The sequence below is a fragment of the Thamnophis sirtalis genome, unplaced genomic scaffold (assembly GCF_051295495.1).
Source record: "Thamnophis sirtalis isolate CommonGarterSnake01/CBP01778 unplaced genomic scaffold, rThaSir2_p1.2 scaffold_2, whole genome shotgun sequence".
In the NCBI taxonomy this organism is placed as follows: Eukaryota; Metazoa; Chordata; class Lepidosauria; order Squamata; family Natricidae; genus Thamnophis; species Thamnophis sirtalis.
Window position 1 is genome coordinate 104,854,766 of NW_028261382.1, and position 20,258 is coordinate 104,875,023.

A 20,258-nucleotide genomic window follows, 5' to 3' on the forward strand; every position below is an offset into this window, starting at 1 on the left:
GCTGAAAAGCGAAACATCTTCAAAGAAAAAATCAGAAAGTCCAGTTGCTTCTTGAAAAAAGCACCTTTGGGACAACCGTGACCTGGATGACTGAGAATCTCCATAGACATTTGGATGAAGGATTAGAAAAAAGAGTTATAACTGGCAAGGTTGAAAGGAGTAAAATAAAGGGAGAACAAGATAGGTGTCAAAAGAAATTAGTAGAACGTCCTTGGAAAAGAGTTGTTATATTATTGAAAATGAAGCTATTTGTTTAGTGACCATTCAAAGGTACAATGGTACCAAAAAAGTATCTTATGACCAGTCACTTACGACTGTTGCAGCATCTCCATAGTCATGTGTTCTAAATTTGGGTGCTTGGTGCCAACTGGCAAGTATTTAAGACAGTTGAAGATGTTGGCGATTTAAAAATCCAAGGTGAGCTGGAAAATGTAGGTGATGCTTGGTGAATGTTTGGGAGAGAAGATGAGCATGATTTAGAGCAGTATCGAGTTTCATATTTTGCAAAAATACAACTGTTTACATTTCCACTGAATTAATTATGCATCTGCCCGAACCTTTGATTTAAATATTTAAATCATAAATTTAACTTGTATGAAAAATTCATGAACTGACATTTTCTGAGTATATTCAACTTCCTTTTCAGTTTTGTAAATGTTAAAACACAGTATTGTTTAAGAGAATAGATCAGTGATCTATTCTATTTGTATTCTATTTTTTTTTAGCCATACAAATAGAATCATTTTTCATTTTACTGAGCTTTCTGTGGTTTTTGTCATTTGTTAATATCTTAGTTTTGCATAGGAAATCCAACAACACATTACTTGGTTCAGACTGTAAAGTGCATGCTAAATACATTAGGAGGATGAGTACCATAACCAGAAAGTGTAGATCTGTTGTAGGAGCCTAGAAATGTGTGTGTTTGTGTGTTAGAGGCGGAATTGCTTCAGGCTTTTCAGGGTTGAACCCAACAAACTGGAAATTTAGCAAATTTTCAGTATCTCTGCAAAGTTGTGTTCATTAGCATGGGCTGAAGGAACTTCTAACAATAAGCAGGGTTTTTTTAAAAAAATAAAAGGGTGAAACACGTCTCTATAACAGTTAAACTTGTACTGGTTTTGCCCTATTCCCTCTTATCATTAAAGATGCGTAAATTGTTTTTGAAGCAAGGGTGTGTTTTGATTTCTGCCTACTGTGAAATTTGAGAACTCCTGGGTATTTAGAGAGTTGACAGGAGGAGCCCAGAGCAGCAGACATAGCTACAACAAGGGAATTAAGGGCCACTTCTTTCACTTCAGGCTTTAATCCTCTGCAAGGGGAAATGCAGGTTCTTGGATTTCTAAATTGTGCAAGTAATGGTAAGTATGCATATTTATTGGATGACTGAGGAGCGATCAAGTAACTTGGGGGGAAAATGACCAGCCGATTGTGGGGAAATTTCTGATGAAAATGAAAGTTCCATTTGTCTTTCAAATGTCTGGTTTCTAAGTTGTAGTGAAAGCTCTTGAATAACGGGGAGATAGTAGCATAAAGAAAACTTCATCTGAAGTTTCTCACATTCCACGTTTTGTCCCAGAATTGTTTCTTTCCTCTACGTTTAATTGATTTTTGTAAAAATTCCAACTGTAAACTTGGAAAAATGTACACTAAATTGTTAGGATTATGGGGCATGAATAACAGATACATGGTATGGATGAACTCTTTATCTGTGTAGGTAGTGGCTGAACATTGCCATATAAAGAAAACTTTATTCCTCCCATTTTTAAAATACTATTTTGGACAAGGTGTGCTTTTCCTGTTCTGTTTAATACTTGTAGAACAGAACTGGGGAGGAAGTAAGGAGCTATTTTTTGTTTTCTTCTTCTTCTTCATAGCCTATATTTGTAACAGCAACTGATGTGTCTATTCCTGTCTACTAATTGTTGGAAGTATACTTTTCAAAATATTGTTTAGACTGTCAACAGCATTTGTCTAACCAGTTCAACTGCAATCCCACCCACCCCCATATCATTGCAGTGTCTTCTTTTCCCTACTTAGTTTTAGCTACTGCCATGCATGTTTTTTCCCCACCCACTCACTGCCCAAATATACTTGTTATAGTCTGGACTAAGCTAGCAACAAAACAGTTGTGAACAGGACAATTTGTAAACCTTTGTGTCTCCGTAAATGCATTTTCTTTGTTTGCAAAATATTTCTCACATCTTAGAATATTGTTTTAATTTTTTTTACAAATTTATCTATTTGGCTAGCGATAATCTATAATTAGGTCATTATGTCCAACCAATACGGTAGCTTAAGGCTGTTTTTTTATTGGGCAGAAGGGGAAGTTTTAATAGAAAATGGTGCCACATCCAGGTGATGCAAGTTGAGCTGAAACCTTTGAAGGACGGATTGTTTACCCTGTACCTGTGCTTAAGAGTGTATATATAATCTTGTTTTGCACTACTGCTACAGTCACTTCTTGGACCAAGACTGTAAAATACTGACATTCGGCGTGACTGATTAGCAGATGTTGAAATGTGTGCAAGCAAGCATGTTTGTGGTCTGATTGTCTCGTGAATGTTTCTGCAAAGAGCTTTTTCCCTTGCTAAAAAGCGATCGCTGGCAACTCAAGGTGATAATTGCTACCTTCTTAATTGTACTGCATTTGGACGGTTGATCTAAACAGAATAAAATTATTGGGATGTTATGAGAAGTTTATCTTCAACATAGCAGTTTCCTTCTAGTTGATGTCTGAATTTATGTCAAAAACACTGAAAAATGATGACTCCTTTGGGAATTAAAACTGCGAAGGAATTTCTACCTACATGTTCTGAATAATATTATTTCTCTAAATGTTTGATGCATTTCGTGTGTGTAGGTATCTTCTTTTGGTGGAAGAAATAGAAATTATATAATTAAGTTACTCATATGTTTGTTCTACCTGTAAGATGTTAACTTCAGTTTGAAGAATCATATCCAAGGCATTGATGCAATAGATGTCCCCAAATAATAAAACCAAAGGGAAAATAGACACATGTTTGGCCAAAACCTGTGGGATAGTTGTACCATTACCCAACTAGTTCAAAAAACATATAAAGAACTACTTAAAAGTTTTCATGAAGGAATGATTCGCTATATAATATTGTGTTATCAAACAAAATGGACTGACTCATTACTAATGCTTACCCATAGTCAGATGTTTTTCAAATCTATTTTAATTCTTTGTTTCCCTTTGCTATTTAATTATTTTCAATGTTTATTACCGAAGACCTTAAGTGTGCATTTAATATCCTAATTCAAAAGCATTATCTATGTTTTATTTATTTTAAAATAGGTACTTTCCCTCCCAATAGCAGAATCTTAAAAACTACAGTTTAATATATAACAGAGGAATATTAATTGTATAACTATTCAGGGAATAGTTAACTTTTGAGATATATTTTTTTAAATTGTAGAGCTATAACTTCCATGTAATACAGAACTATTTATGTAATAAAATGATCCTATTAAAACTGAAACCAAAAACTCAAACTGTATTGTTAACAGATTGAGAGAACTTGTTTGTTTTAGGGTTTAAAGATGTGAGCTCAGAAGATTTTGAGTTATGGTCCTATCTTAGGTTATGAAGTCAACTGATGACTTTGGACTAGCCCTCTCTCTCTCAGTTGTAGGAAGAAGCCTATGGTAAGCCACTTCCAAAAATGTTGCCAAGAAAATTGAAAGGGCATATCCATATAATTCTTAGGGGTGACTGGGGTGGGGGAGAGACAGTGAAAGTCTCGAACAACTATCTAACATTCCCAGTGATTGTCATAGTATGGCCAGGATGCCTACAAACCAGGCATAACAGTGGCCATGTTCGTAGTGGTTCATGAGTGTTGAAGTCCAGCACATCAGGAAATCAACAGGTTAAAAAGGGTAATCCTAAACATGTTTTCATGCTTTCTTTTAAATCAGATTTGAAATGGGACTTCCTTTAGCTTAAATAGGACTGATGATATAAAATCAATATTTATTAAGAAGACTAGATAGCATCAGTGCCTCTGATAGAAGGTCCATACAGAGAGTGGTAAGGATAGCTTAGAAGATTATAGGAAGCTTGCTTCCCATTATGCAGGATGCTGCTTATAAGTTCTATGTGCTTAGAGCTTGAAGCATTGTTAGTGACCCCACACACCCGCTTCATGGCCTGTTTCTGTTGCTTATCTCTGGGATGAAATTTTGAAGTACCTATAGCAGGACTACTATGGTAGATTCTGTAACAGCTTTGTTCCTTATGCCATCCATCTTGTAAAGTTGCACGATCTCCACCTCCCCCTGGGCTATATATATATATTCTAAACAGACTGTGATGTTTCATATAGTGTACATTTATAGTGACAATAAAATTATATTCCAATTCCATTCCATTCTCTTATAATTTAGGGCTACTGTAGGGTCACCAACACAAATACAGCCTCTGTGGGTTTTTGCTAGAACTTGAATGAATTATATTTTAATGTGCTTGTTGGCACCAGTCCAGTTATATGAATGTTAGCCATGTATTGCAAGTGTATGGGTAGATTTGAAAACGTGACTAGATGAAGTGAAGACATTTAAAGACAAATTCTTTATGAATTCCCCATTTTGCATTGTTGAGAAATTGCTGAAAATGATGTCAGATAAGTGCATATTTACTAAGAAATATCTCCAGAGGATGTATTTTACTATACATTAACGATAAAAAGTTCCTGAATCAAAATAGCTTAAGTAAATGGATCTGAATTCATACATGCTAAAATGGCCTTGGAGGGAACAATACATTCACTGTTAAAACTGCTTTCTGGAAAATGCCTCAGAGCTTTCAATTACAAACCTGAGTATATTTCACAAAAAATAAAACAAACACCCCTAAAATTTTGTAATTTTATAGTATCTGCCAAAGGAGTGGGGCAGAAAGACAGAAGTAGTGTCCTACATATTAGACAGTGCAAGCTCTTTTCCCCTTTTCTGTGCACTGTGGTTTTGCACGCAACATGAAAGGACCAAGCTTTTGTCATTTTGATGAAAGTGCCAAGATCCTGCAGACCCCAATGCTGTTACCTCCCACCACGGGAAGGTAGTTTTCTCCCTTTTACTGTTTCTCTGCTCAAAATTACATTCATGCTCACTATTGGGCAGCCAATGCATTTTATAAATAAATTTATACATAAATAAATCCACATTTTTTTTCTCTTTCTTTGGTTGAATGAAACTAGAAGTTTGAACATGTACACTAATATTGTCTTCAACTCTAGTGCTTGTTTCTTCCTTGAAGCCTGTTTTTCCTTTTTAAAATTGTGGGCAGTTGATTTCAATGCTTTTGTTGCAGTTATTGTGGAGTAAAAAAAACATTCTGAATAGTGGATGCATAGAAAAAAGGAATTTTTTACAAAATGGTAGTACCGTTAGGGCAACTTATTTCATTCTCGTTGTATTCAGGAATTTCAACCCAAAATCAATTTTGTTGATGCTAAATCATCTTGCTTTGCATCAATAATTTAAAACCCTAAAATAAACTTGCTTTGAGGGAAGATTTACAGATTCAGACAGATATGGAGAGAACTCTTTACTTGAAGGGGAATTTGTTCGTTATTTGTGTCAGCTGATCGCTCTCTCATCACAATTTGTTAGCCTCAAGTTCACAGCAGAATGGAATAGCAGTTGCTTTATCAAAATCTTCTTTATGAGGAATGTTGCTCTCATATTCAGAAAAAAAGGAGCTAGTTGGTTCTAAAAATGTAGTTGTTCCAGTCTTCTGTTTAAGTTCATTGCTGCATTGTGTCCTAACAGGCATTTGCAGCTTGATAGCATATTCACAGATTATGTCAGAACAAATTATCCAAATATACATAAAATCTGTATAATTGCCCGCTTTGCACCATTTGGGAAGCAATTAAAATGAGTTAAAGAAAATTTCAACCTATGAATAATTCATAATTAATCTAGCATTAATATAACTCATTCTCTTCTCCCAGCTTTCATCAGGAAAGTGGTTTTTTTTTTGTTTTTTTTTTTTGCAGCTTTTCTTCTGGAAATGGATTCATTTTGAGGTTTTGGCGTAAATCCATAGTTTTGGCAGGGTTAACCATTTGACTATATATTTACTTGCTGGTGGCAAGGCTACTCCACGTGATGCAATACAATCATATCAGCAACTGGATTGCACACTTATCTCTCTAGGAAAGAAGCAGGGAGTTTTTTAAGCTGCTTGTTTCCCACAACACCAGACAGATTCTGTGCAGGCGTGAACCTGCTGCCTCCGGGTTGCGTCATGTTATGACTAGATGAGATAGAAGAGTTTACATAACATATATATCTGTGTATGATGGTTCCAGAAAAGTCAGGGACATTGATTATTTTTATACTACAGACTTTCTTTGTTCCCTCCATTTCAGTTCTGTGTTTGTCTAATAGATGAAATTGTATGTGAGGGCTAAATGAAGAATAAAGACTATGCATGATTTTCTATATTTATCAACTCAGCCGAACAGGGTAATTTTTGAAAACTGGTTTATATTCTTTAGGAGTCAATCTCTTGTAGAAGAATTGCTCGATTTCTTCTTTGACTAGCACTATCTCAATATATTTAGATCAAAGAAGGATTTTATATCTTTGGTAGGGATGTATAGTCCCAAGCTGTGGTGGGATTCAGCCAGTTCACACCTATTCAGGAGAACCAGTTGTTAACTTTCTAAGCAGTTCGGAGAACTTTCTAAGCAGTTCGGTTGTTGGAAGAAATCCCCCCCCCCCCACTTTACAGGGCTAATCCTGTAAGGAAAGCAGGAAGGAAATATTCTGGTGTTTCTAGCCTAACCTTTATTGCCCTGCTTACAGAAACTGCCTCTCCAGTTAACCCTTATTACCATTGTAACAACTAAGGCGAAGCGTCCATCGACCTGAGTAACCTTGAGTTGGCCATGCCCATACAGTCACATGACTACTGAGCCACGCCTACCCAGCTGGTCATTAGGGCAGAGAACCGGTTGTTAAATTACTTGAATCCCACCACTGGTCCCAAGTATGCTAGGCCTTTAAATTTCTACTTGATCTGGGAAAACCAATTGGAAACAAGAGGTGATGGATTTTGATTTGGCTTTTATTTATTACTTTAGAGTATTTGCATGCCACTCAGTTTTATAACAGTCTAGAGTGCCTTGTAGAAATAGAATTAAAAAAGAAAATGACAATTTAAATAAAATTTAAAATGTTGCAGAAAAATAAAATATTATGAAATAATAAATATTATATGTTAAAAACTATTTCAAAAATGACTTTATAATACTAAAGGATCTGGGTAGACAAATATATTGAACCTCCTAAACTGTCAAAAAGGGGGAGCTTTCTTCAGTTTCAGGGCAATGTATTTCACAACATGGGCCCTTCTGCAGAAAAAAAATAGAATTAATTTGAATGACAAATGTATTCATGATGGATCATGAACTAAAACTGCAGAGTAAGCAATAGGAAGTAGGAGGTCTTGCAAGTAACTTGGTCCTAACCAAGTAAGATTACATATGGCATTCTGATAGTGTAGATATAAGGCTCAGAAGATAACTAGTGAAGCTGTTTGAACATGGCGGTTCTGAGGACCTTCAGAAGGGACCGCATCCAGCTATGTTGTTGCTTTGTCCTAGTTTCAATTTCTGAACTGTTTTGTGTACGGTGCATTACGATAACCAACCTTGAGTGCATAACTAGTGAGTCACTGAACCCTGTTGTCTGTCTTCTAAATAAGCATGTAATTGGCTTCTCAGTTGCAGCCATTAGAAGGTTTTCCCTGCCATTGAGGTTTGCTTGTTTGTCTATTAAATTTGTTTGCCGCCCATCTTACCACAATCATGTTACACTATTGTCCAGCATCAGTGCTGGATTCAGGAGGACTACAAAGATGCAACCCCGATTCTTCAGCAGGAGTATAATCTCGTTTCAGAGATGGCATTTCTCCATCCATTCTCCAGCTCTGGCATTCAATGACTAACATGCTCTAGAAAAACACAGGAGGAACAGAGATTGCAAAAGAGCTATACTAGCCCAAGGGGAGGGGGAAACATGAGAAGGAGGCCTAGATTAATGCTAATTTAATTACACCGGGGATATGTTGCGCTGAAGCATTCCTTTGGCAGAGACGGATTCAAGGCTACCTTGATGGCAAACCTATGCCATGCTTGCCACAGGGGGCACGCGGAGCCATATTCCCTGGCATGCCAGCAGTCAGCTCCAGCAAGCATGTGCGCACTGACCAGCTGATTTTTTCACTTCTGGAAGGCCGGGGGAGGGCGTTTTTGCCTTCCCCAGGATTCAGGAAAGCCTCCGGAGGCTGGGGAGAACGACCCCCCCCCCAACGAGCCAACAGAAAGTTTGGGAATGAATCTCCAGTTGGCCCATTGGGCCTGTTTTTCGCTCTCCCCAGCCTCTGGAGGAGTTCCTGAAGCCTGGGGGGAGGGAAAAATGGGCCAACAATCTGTTTCCAGCTTCTGGGGGGTGCAGGGGAGGCCATTTTTGCCCTCTCCAGGCCTGGGGAGGGGTCGTGTGCAAATGTGCGGGTGTGTGCACATGTATAGGTGGGCAGGGAGGATTGAATTGGTGTGGGCACATGTACATGCTCACAATTTTGGCAGAAAAAAGTTCACCATCACTGCCCTACTAGCAAAGAAATCAAATGATTTTTCTTTCTTTAATTCGTCAACTTCACAAGTGCGGCCATCAATCTCGAAAGTCTGTCACAACAGTCTTCATGCTCAATTCTTAACCAGTGCGGTGAAGGTAGAATTGCTTTGAGTCATGCTTCTCTCATTTCCTCTTCTACTTTCTCTATTAGACAATCTATCCCAGGTTCATAGGAAAAGGGAAGTATCACTAAATGTCGCTGATATACATAGTTTCAATCCTGAGAATCAGTGGAGGAAGCCAGATTCTTTTAATGACCGCATGAGTGATTTAACAACTGTGGTGAAAAAGGTCATAAAATGAGATAAAAATTCACTTAACAACTCCTAGCAACAAAAATTTAGGGCTTAATTGTGGTCGTAAGTACCTGTATTAAGCAAACACACCCCTGCTTCTGAATGCCCCCTCCAGTCTCCAGGTTAATAAACCCAATTGATACAAGTGGAAGGTATTTACTTACCTTCCCTACCAGTTTGCACATGGGACTGTGCATGCATCTGCACATGCGCTCGGCCTTTGTGCATGTTCTTTGGCTAAAAAAAGTGACTAAATGGGATGGCATAGCGCCGGGGCGGGTGGGCTGAGCCAGCCACAATTGCTGCTACCGGTTTGGGCAAACCAGTCCAAACCAGCAGAATACCACCTCTGAACACACCCACTAACTCTGCAGGGGTGCCTAACTATCAAGCGCCCCCTTTGGTCATCCAGTTAATTACAGTTTCCAATAACTCCCAGCGTTTCCAGAAGGAGCAAAGAAAACAGTATAAAGGTAAAAAACACGTGAGAATTGTAAACTTATAGAAGTTTAGTAGAACATTTAGTAGAATATTTTATAGTTATCTTGCTTTAAATATACTGGTACTTTTTTTTATTGTACCAACAATTCAATTTTTTTAAATCTTCAAATGCTAATCCAGAGGTAGATAACAATTTTGAGACTTATAAGCATCCTGATTGATTGGTGGCATTGATGTCTAAATGTTTAAAATGATGTAAAGTGAGGCAAAATACACATGGTAGAAGCCTGTCTTTTTTTTTAATTAAGTGTGGAGACTGAGTTTAGTTTTCTTCTTGTTTTTGAAATGGTGTCGCATCGAATGTAGAGCTTATACCTCAAAATGGCAGGAAAGCATACCACTGAATTCCAGCAGTTATGACCTGAGGTGATATGACTATGACATATTGGCACATATCTTTTTTTAAATGTAATTTTAACTCAAGCAACTCAAATTATCTCAGATACCCTGGAATGTAATGGTCGTTGACACTTTATAGGAACTTGAAAATATTATTAATAAATAACGCCCTTAGACATAGCCCGGGTGTCAAAACATCACATTAAGCAGTATTGCTTTAATGTAATACTGACACCCAAATTATTAGATCTGTCAGTTGTGGCTTATCATCTAGCAAAATACATAAACCCGACCAAAATGTTAAAACTGAAATGCAACAGCCTTGTCGAATAAATAAAAAGAACGAAGAAGAGTCTTCTGCCACCATTATAGTACCCTAATACAGTGTATGCCTAATATGTTGGTTCCAGATATGACAGCCCTGGAACCAAATTATTTAATCTACGCTTTTAACAGGGCACTCTTAAGTCAGATAAAAATTCCTCTCAACAAAATATTGGGAAATGGGGTAAAAAAATGGTCCCCTAATTAATCCTAGTGCTCTAGTGTTTTGTTGCTTTCTGCAGTGTCACCTTGATGAATATTACTCAAACTTAGTAATTATAGTCTACATTATATGTGGACAATTTTCAAAGAACAAGTGATATACTAATTGTTAACATTAAGCAATCTGATTCTACACTTCCAATAATGCATCAGAAAAGCTGCCGTGCCATCCTCTTATAAATAAGTAGACTTTCTACCATCACACAACAGATTACAGTGCTACCAAACTGCACTTTAATGTACTTTTAATGGTAGATTATAAGAATATGTGGGGATACCTGTAGTAGATGCAATCTCTGGTATCCTGAAATAAAAGTTTACCTGAATGGCTGTTACCTTTGGCCAGTTTCATCCTCTGTGTGTATATAAGGCATTTCCATATCCTGAGAGATTTCTTATGGGTTTGAATTGTGGCTATTTGCTAGTTTCCTAGAGCAGGTGGCTCAGTGGCTAAGACGCTGAGCTTGTCGAGCAAAAGGTCGACAGTTTGGCGGTTCGAATCCCTAGCGCCGCATAATGGAGTGAACTCCCATTACTTGTCCCAGCTTCAGCCAACCTAGCAGTTCGAAAGCACTTACAAATGCAAGTAGAAAAATAGGAACCACATTTGGCGGGAAGGTAACAATTTTCCGTGCGCTGGACAGCGCTGGCTCTTTGGCTTTGGAGATGAACACTGCCCCCTAGAGTCGGGAACGACTAGCACGTCTATGCTAGGGGAACCTTTACCTTTACCTAGAGCAGGGGTCCCGAATAATTGGTCCATGGACTGGCACTGGGCCACAGCATGTCCGAAACCGGACCACACAAAAAAGTGAAGCCCTATCTGTGGGATGCAAGCAGCACACACAACCACATCCCTTGCGGTCTGCGTAACCTGTCCCCGGTGCCTAAAAGGTTGGGGGCAGCTATCCTGGCATTTAGCCAGTTCAGCCCAAGTGTCAGTCAGAAAAGCAGAAGTGGTTCTTTGTTTTGTCATGAGTCATATACATGTTACTTTCTTTCCATGTATGTATCCTTTGAAGCATTCCTCAAAAGTTGTCCCATGTAGCATATGTTGTTGGAATATAAGAGTAAGTGGGCAAAAGAGAAACAACTGATGCATGTTGATGACAACTTGCTAATGGACTTTTGACCACAATGCTAAATCCAGAAGGCTTCCTGATGTCTGAATAGGACATCAGAAGGAATAATATCTTCCTACCTGTTTAATTACAATCCTGTTGTCTTGTCAGAATTGAGTTAAAAGCAAAATGGGAGACTGTCCTCTTCTTGTATTGTTTTTGAAATAAATAAAAAATCACATGGGAACAAGGAGAAAAGCACCCTTCTGATTGGCTCCTCGGTATTTGATTTTTGTTGGCTTTTCCTCTCCTTTTTACATCTACTTGAGACCACTGGGTGAGCTCATCCACCGCTGTAGACTAAAGTATCACCAATATATTGATTAAACAAATTATGCCCAGGGGAGCTGACATCCAGCTCTAGAAATATTACAACTACAAAAAATATTTACTGAAAATTGCAATGTATGTTTGTAATGCTTGATATAGTCATGGATTAAAAAGGCCACGTTGATGTCCTACTGGGAGAACAGGAAATTTGTGAAATTTAATAATTTTCACTTTAGCTCTAAAATGATAGTCTGCAGAAAATTGTATTTAAAATCGTATCATTTCTTGATTCTTGGCGTTATCACGCTTCAGTTTGCATTTTGAGACTTTGAAGCTCAGACTGATGGTCATTTTCTTCTCAGTTCTAGCTAAGTGGGTGAGTGCATGCAAGTTTGTGTATCAAGCTTTAGTGACTGTTTGTTAAGTAGTTTATCGAAGAAACATAAAAGAGTGCCCCTTTTTTGTCAAAGGAAAATTATAGCTTCATTACATCTTACTTGCTTCTCTCTGTGAGAATACATAGGGAAAGTTTCAGAGAGGCTTATTGATGTAGGAATAAAAATAAATGTTAGACCAGGAAGCTTTCAGGTGAACAGGAGGGGCACACAAAATTTTGAACAGGAAGAGATTCAAAAGGGCTGTTGCCCTGTTAGGATTTATTGTGGCTGTAGCCAGAGTTAGCAAAATACGTTTACCCATCTGGCAGGCTGGAATTGTCTCGTCAGCTGAAGCTAATGGACTTAGTGATGGATGCCTTTTGTTTGCTCTGCCGGACTTTGGAGTGAAAGGAGACAAAAGGAGTTTCACCAGCTTCGCTGCAGCTTGTGATAAGCTCAGAAGGAAAGGCTACTGTGTTGTGTGCTGTGTGTGAAATTGGAGGGCGGGAGAAATGATGAGCAACACTTTTAACTGCCTGGATTTAACAATACAATATAAAAGACTGAAGTGGGGTGGGGGAAAATCTTTATATGAGAAAAACCTGCATGGAAAGACTATATTGTGGTAAATTGCTAATAAGCTGGTGCTGCCTTTTGGTATAGTATAGTATAGTAGGATGTAGTTACTACCTTTCACCAATCATCTCCCTCTTCCTCTTCTTCCTCCTCCTCTTCTTTCTCTTCTTCTTCCTCCTCCTCTTTAAATATATTGGACTTTAATTGCGTTTAGAGTAGATACATTTAAATGCATTCTGGTGGATGTATTCTAAGTATGGGTTCAGGCTAGTTTGTGCAGTGCCTTTTCCAAATAGCAACTTGTGCACAAAGCCAATTATGAACTGCTAATTTCAGGAAAATATCCTAATAAATAGAAGTATTACTGTATATATAATAACTCAGTCTAGCTAGAAACATTGAAATACATTTCAACAGTTGCAAACCATATGAAATAATTTATTTAAGTACTTTGTGAAGATCCTTGGAGCATCTCTTCTATTTGTGTGCGTAATATATGATTAAATGGAGCCTATATTCGCTGCGACAGATGGCCACTGACAGACAAGGTGAACAAGCCGTTCTTCAGCCCCTGTGCTTGAGAGTTTGGGGAGAAACAGCTTGATTGAAGAAGAAATAAAAGATTGAGAGGCATTTCAATTCAAACTTTGAGTATGAGCTCTGAGATTAAACTGTCATGATCATTGTTATTTTTAATCTCATCCATACCTTGTCACTACTTTATTCTCCCAGATTACCATGTATTTGATCCCATGTGCCATCTTTGCATTTATAAAACTGCATTCTCATTTGGTTATTGGCTTTATTAAAAATGCTTGGCTTGGATCTTATTCCTTATCAAAATGGAAAGCTTCACGGTGGGGGGGGGAGCTCTGCCCCACAATATAGGGGAAATAGTATTATCAGCAGAGTAATAGTTTGGAGAAAAGACTGAAATGTAGCTGTGATTTCTTAAATGCAAAATTTAATACGATATTCCTAATTTGCTCGAAGAGTCCTTTAAGGCAAGGTACACCGATTAGGTTGGGAAACGTGCTTGCATCTTAACATGAAAATTGAAGCACTGAAGTTCCTGGTTTACCAGCTTTAACCTTCAAGTGTGATAACATTTATAAAATATATTAATTGCCTTTCCATTCACACAAGTGCCCCAAGCAAAATATTTGATGAAGATGTGCACAGCGCTTTAACTGTTGCCCTGCAAGGTATCTGACATGTGCTCTGTTCCTGTAGTACCTGGGAGCAGAAATAAATGCAAACCTTTTGATTAAAGTAGGAAAATTTAATTTGGGTTCTATATTCGTTGTAACAAGTAATATATATATTTTACAGATACACACATTCAAAAGCTACATTTCTTTTCTTGTCAAGAGGTACCCCGTCAAATAAAGAGACTATTAATACTAGTCCTTGAAGTTAAAAATTGTTATGCAATATTGAGAAAGCCCCCAGTGTCGTTATGTTAATGCATGTAAATTGATTAATCTGCCCAGGACATTTAGGAGAAGATACACTTCAACTGTTTAAACATGGACATGCATTAATAGTGCTATGCTGGATAGGTTCATTCATAAGCACACCGTTATATATTAGTTTTGAAAATGTAATTGTTGTCAGTGCTCTTTAGTTTTTGACCTTTGCAAATACTTCACAATTTTCTGAAGATCAGGAACTAAGATTTAGAAATTCCCGCAAGCAGTTAGATTATTGAGACAGTTGACAAATTCAGCCACACCAGGAATGAATTTGGTTTGACAGCAGTCTCTGGAATTTGTAATGAATTGAGAGCACTTCTTTTAAGATGGAAAGGGGAGCATTGCCGCCAGAGGGGTGTGTTTGTGCGTGTTTGTGACAACCACTGGAGAGACTATTTAAAGAAGCAAATTATCTACTGCATTATTTCTCCACGTTTTGAAAAGCAGTTTCTACACCATCTTTTCTTTTTAAAGTCCCATAATATTTTAAATGTACTGTTCCGGTATGGTGCTCCGGAGGGCCCACCCGCCTGCCCAAACTCCTTACCTGTCCTTTAAAACTTTTGGTGTTTCCGCGCATGGTGCATACAGCGCCTGCACGACGCTCCGCAAGCAGCTGGAGCATCACGGAGGCTTGCGGAGGCATCGCTGGAAGATACGATGCATGTGAGACATAAGCGTGCGCTGCGCGCATTCATGTGGAGGACGCCGGGTCCTGTTGTAACCATACCGGTTGCAATGAGATCCGGAACCCACCACTGCCTGTTACCCTTTACTAATTTCAACATTCCAACTATTGCTTTACATTTTTCTGCTTTTTGAACTTTGATATACAATGATGCCATGGATGGTTAGATCACAATGTGATTTTTCCTTTCTTCTTCCAAGAATAAAATTCACGAATTTAAGTTCAAAGATAGATATCTTTCTTTTTTGACTGACATCCCTCCCGTAAAAGAGAAGCGAACAAAATAATGTTGCCATTGGTGATACTGCCCTTCTCTATGTCCAATTAACCAGGACTGTAGGAAGAGCTTTCTGGGCAGTTTTTCTATCTTGAACTCAGATGTAGCATGATAGGCATTAAGAAACACTGAATAATCCCCGTCTCCCTTTTGAATGTTGCTGTTAACTGATTAACAACAGAAATATGAGTAATCTTGCCTAGAGCCCGTCTACCTTTTGGGCCCATTAGCGGTAGATAAGTTCAAAGCAAAGTCATTATTTTCCAGAACACAGTGAAACAGCTCCCAAGTTGTGTTATTTGTTTTATTGTTGCTGCAGAGGGGGAAAAAGATGTTTGAAAGAATGACAAAGCAGATTCATTCTGCACCAGAATGAAATTACTTGGCTGAAACTGTTTACTAAAGCATTAAATTATATTGAATCAGTATTATGCCAGCTTTGTAGGTGTCATAATTAGGACCAGTTTGATTTGAATCAAATTGGTCTTACATCAAAATTAAAACCACTGTACAGGAAGAACTCAGTATTGCTTACAAGTCAGGAAGAACATTTTACTAAGGTGGGTGAGAATTCCCCATCACTCAAAAGAATCAGATTTCCTTTTAAAAGGCTAAGTAGATGGGGTTGTTTTATAGACACAAACACCTCATCCACAGTTCAATATTCCAAAATGGAGTTACATAAAACATTGCTGCCCAATGGCTGAAATATTATTAAATTAATCAGAACTGACAGGGGTCAAAATATGTACGACATGTCAACTAAGACACAGTGGCTACTGTGAAATGTTTGCTTTTCTACAACTTGAAATTGATTATTTCTATTGAGAGGCATTTTTATAGGTCCTGGGTACTTGAAAACATTCCTGCCTTTTATCTCTGAGGCCTTTTCCTATTGGACAGTATATTCCCTTTGGGTTTTAGATTCTAGCCCGTAGCAGAGATATGTTTGGCAAGATCACTAATATATATAGTAGGAGCTCTTTCTTGCAGCCAGTATATGGTGTCCAGAGTCTTTAGCAGCAACTTAATTTACAGATGTTAATTGTTCTCATATTCATGATCTGTATATCGGTTTGCCTTCTTATTTACTCAAATGAGGTTTCTGCGAAGTCACAGGAGCTGTGTGGTTGTTTTATCTGGCTTTTTGGCAAGCCCATGTCTGCAGTAAATTGAGTTCTTTCATACTCAGATGTTCAAAGAAATGTTTGCTTTTGAAAGCAAGATTGTTTGAAAAAACATTGTAAGGTGAATTCAGTTCAGATCACCATCTTGTGTAAATTAGCCATGTGCTTTCCAGTGCCAGTCTTGAAGTTTGAGTAATTGGCATTCTTTCTTGCCAATGCATGGGTTGATGGAGGAATGATGGAAAGACCATAATTTGGATAATTTTCCATTTTTAAAAGATCTTCCGATACTATTGCAGTTTATTTCACAAATTGCTTCAGCGTTTCTTGAGCTCTGTGATACACTGAAACTCGGGGGAGCATTGTCAAAAATATACTTGCAGATTGCTCTGCCTCTCTGCAGTTCAGAGTCTGGGGCCTTTGTACTTTGTCATAAGCATTGTCTTTGATGTATCTGGATGTATGTTAAACCACTGATCCATTTCAAAGATAAACCGAGGATGTCATGTAGTACAAACAAGACTGTGTTCACGGATGATTGGATATTTCGTGTCATAGAAACAGGTCCTTTTATAGCTAGCTAGAAACAGTTGTAGGTCATTGAGGCCACTGTTTGTTCTTTGGCAGCACATTCAGAATCTCAGCAAGCCCTGGAAATATTGTGATACCTTTTCCTATTGGGTCGTAGAACTCATGAATACGCTTCAGTCGATACCTGAGGGGGTTTCTGTTGGCTGTGTAAATACGTTTCCTATTATTTCTTATTTTTAAGTTAGAGTTGATGCATTGCATCATATGCAAAACATGGGAAGTGTTAACTCATACTTCATGCAATGCCTTTCCTCCCCATCTTTAGTTATAATTGTATTTTATTAAAATTTTAATGTGATTCCCCTATCTGTCTGTCTGTGTATCTATCATCTAGTTATCTAGATATTTATCATTTCATTTGAAAGATGTAAGCTGCCCAGAGTCATCTTGCAAGCAAGATGAATTGCAAACAAATTTAATAAAAATGAATACATTCTGAACAAATATTTAGTAAATGTGAACCCCACCAAAATTCATGAAGATGCCTGTTTTTCAGTGAATAAGATATTGATTATAGTTGTATTTACATATGCCTTCTCATCCCCTTCAGATTTAAAGATGTTTTTAAACTAACATTTTAATCTGAATTATTTATTGAATTGTATTACTTGGAGTAATTCAGTTGCTTAATCTTCAAGTAATCAAGCAACAATTACTTCTTTTTTTGTAAATTTTTATTTTATTTTATAACATAAAAATTCAATTTTTAGTTAAACAGTGTTTTGTCTGGGTATAAATGTTTTTAGGAAATAATAAAGTGTTTACAACAATATTCTTTATATTGGTATTAGTTCAATAATAATAATAATAATAATAATCCACAAACTGCATGAAGGCAAAAATTCAACGTTACCACCAACAGCAAATGTCGTATCTGTAATGAGAAAGACGAGACAGTCAACCACTTGATCAGTGGGCAGCAAAATTTCACAAACTGACTACCTGCAGCGCCATGACCGCATTGCTAAGATCATTCACTGGAAATTGTGCCAAAAGTTTGGATTTGAGTACAGCAAAAACCACTGGGAACATTAGGTTCAGAAGGTTTTAGAGAATGAGAAAGTCAAGATCTTGTGGGACTTCAGAAAATGAACAAAAAACGGCTGTTTTTGCATCTTTCCCAGTCCCTAGGAGCACTCTACAAGCCTCCCAAAGCTCTGCATGCCTCCAACCCCCCCCCCTTTTTTTTTTTTTTGCAAAAAATGAGGCATGCAGAGAGTTTTGGAAGCCTGCAGAGTGCAAAAACTTTTTTAAAAAATTTATCTCTTCAAAATCATGGTGCATTTTATACTCCGGTGCATCTTATAGTCCGAAAAATGGTTCCACCACAAAAGCGCGTAGGACAAAATCACGCTCGACAAAAGCGCGCTGTGACGTCATTACAGCGCGACGAAAAAGATCGAAAAATGTAAAAATAAAGCGAAAACCTTACCCTAAGCCCCCCAAACCTAACCCTAAACCTAACCCTAAACCTAACTCTTAACCTAACCCTAAACCTAACCCTAAACCTAACCGTTAAAGTAACGAAAAACCTAACGCTAACCCTTATCCTAACCCTAACGCTAACGCTAACGCTCTAAAGCTAACCCTAACCCTTAACCTAACCCTAACCCTAACCCTAACCCTAACCCTTACCTTTATGTGAATCGGCTTGCTTTAATTTAATTTTTATTAATTTTTATTTGAATTTTTCGATCTTTTTCGTCGCGCTGTGATGACGTCAAAGGCGCGATTTTGTCGATCGCGCTTTTGCCGTCCGCGCTTTTGACGGGTCACGCGAAAAATACAGTATGTGACGATGGGGATGCTGCAATGGCTGTAAGATTGGAAAAATGATCATATCACTTTTTTCAGTGCCATTGTAACTTCGAATGGTCACTAAATGAACTGTTGTAAGTCAAGGACTACCTCTAATATCATTGGTGGTATGTTTTTACATATATTGAAAATCTTTGGGAACTTTCTTTTTTATGTCTATTTTATATCCCTAGTTACCAGTTTGATCTTTTTTGATCATTTTAAATTTCATAATTTTTACCACTTGGAAATGATAGTTAAAATAAAATTAAACACAATATTTGATGTAAAGATCTGAGCTAGTGTGTTGTATAAAAAATAATAATCTGAAATAATCTGGAGGCTATTTTCTTAATAAGCCTACATGCATGTTGTACTTGAAATCTGTTGCCAAAGGCGATTTTAGACCTTTCCTTTTTGAGTTCTGCCTGCCTGCCTGTTTCTTGTTCCCTTACTAGTATTTCTCTCAATCTGTTAGCTTGTCTAGTTAGTAAGCAGATGGCTTACTGAGCCTCTTTTTCCCTTTTTATTCTCAGACTTTCTATTTTGTCTCCAGGAACAAACTGTTGCCTTACCGCGTGGTCTTCTGACATCCTTATATCCAAATTCTTTCCTTTAAGAGTTCATAGAACATAGAGTAGGAAGATAAATTTGTGTGTTTCTGTCATGCTTCTCCTGAGTTACTGACAGTTACATGTTACGGGTGACTCAGAGAGAATTGAACACTGCCTCTTTGTTCATGCCAGGCCAGACCCAACTTTTTTGTTTGATTATTATCTACAGCCTGCAAGCTACATAAAATATGCATTCACACTACAGAGAATATGATTACTGTATTAAATTATAAGAATTGGGTTTATCAATGTATACTGATGACTGGAAGTGTGAGAGTCATGAAGATACTTAAGCAAATGATGAAAAAGAAAGACTGAAAAGATTACACCCGAATGACCATATATGGACAGGCAGGTTCTAAAAATTTAAGTTTTCAAAGGCTTATTTGTGGGCTTAAAATAGAGGTAATAGAAATATATAGATCACTGCCTGATACATTGAAGCAAGGAAACAATTTTATACCACCTCTATTGTATTATGATAATTTTTAGTGTTTATTGTAGACTTTCTACTGTACCAGCTGACTGTTATCGCCACAACCATTCCAACTGCGTGTTCTTCAGATATTTGGGCTCTGCAGCTTCCAGATTTCCCTGACGTGGTCAGAAATTCAGGAAGTTGTAATCTGAGTGCATAGTTTAACTAATCTTTGATATGCTGTAGGACACAGAATACAGTCAAAAGAATGACGATATTAATGAGAGCCCAATAAAACAATAGTGTTTTACTTTTCCAAATGTATTGCTGATTGCCAGAGTTTAACAATTGGCATGAGAATGAATTCAGTTTAAAAAAAAGTAGAAGAAAAATATTTTTAAGAGTGTTTGACTTCTGCCATGTCTCACCTTTCTCAGAAATTCATAACATTATTTTTAATAAATACACCACGATTACATTTTGATAATTAATGCAAAATGGCATTACTTAGCAGTTTTTAATCGTAAGTAAATTTTCATTACGCATATTTCAAATTGAGTTAGAAATATGCTGTA

General features: G+C 37.4%; 1 protein-coding gene across 1 annotated transcript in view; it reads left to right on the plus strand.

Annotated features, from left to right (window-relative positions):
- The first annotated feature begins 1,271 nt into the window (after positions 1-1,271).
- Positions 1,272-20,258, plus strand: part of PTK2 (protein tyrosine kinase 2) — a 175,890-nt gene continuing 156,903 nt past the window's right edge. The window contains exon 1 of the mRNA XM_087706643.1: positions 1,272-1,358. Coding sequence (XP_087562769.1) covers positions 1,322-1,358 — 37 coding nt within the window. The 5' untranslated portion in view covers positions 1,272-1,321. The remainder of the gene's footprint in view (positions 1,359-20,258) is intronic.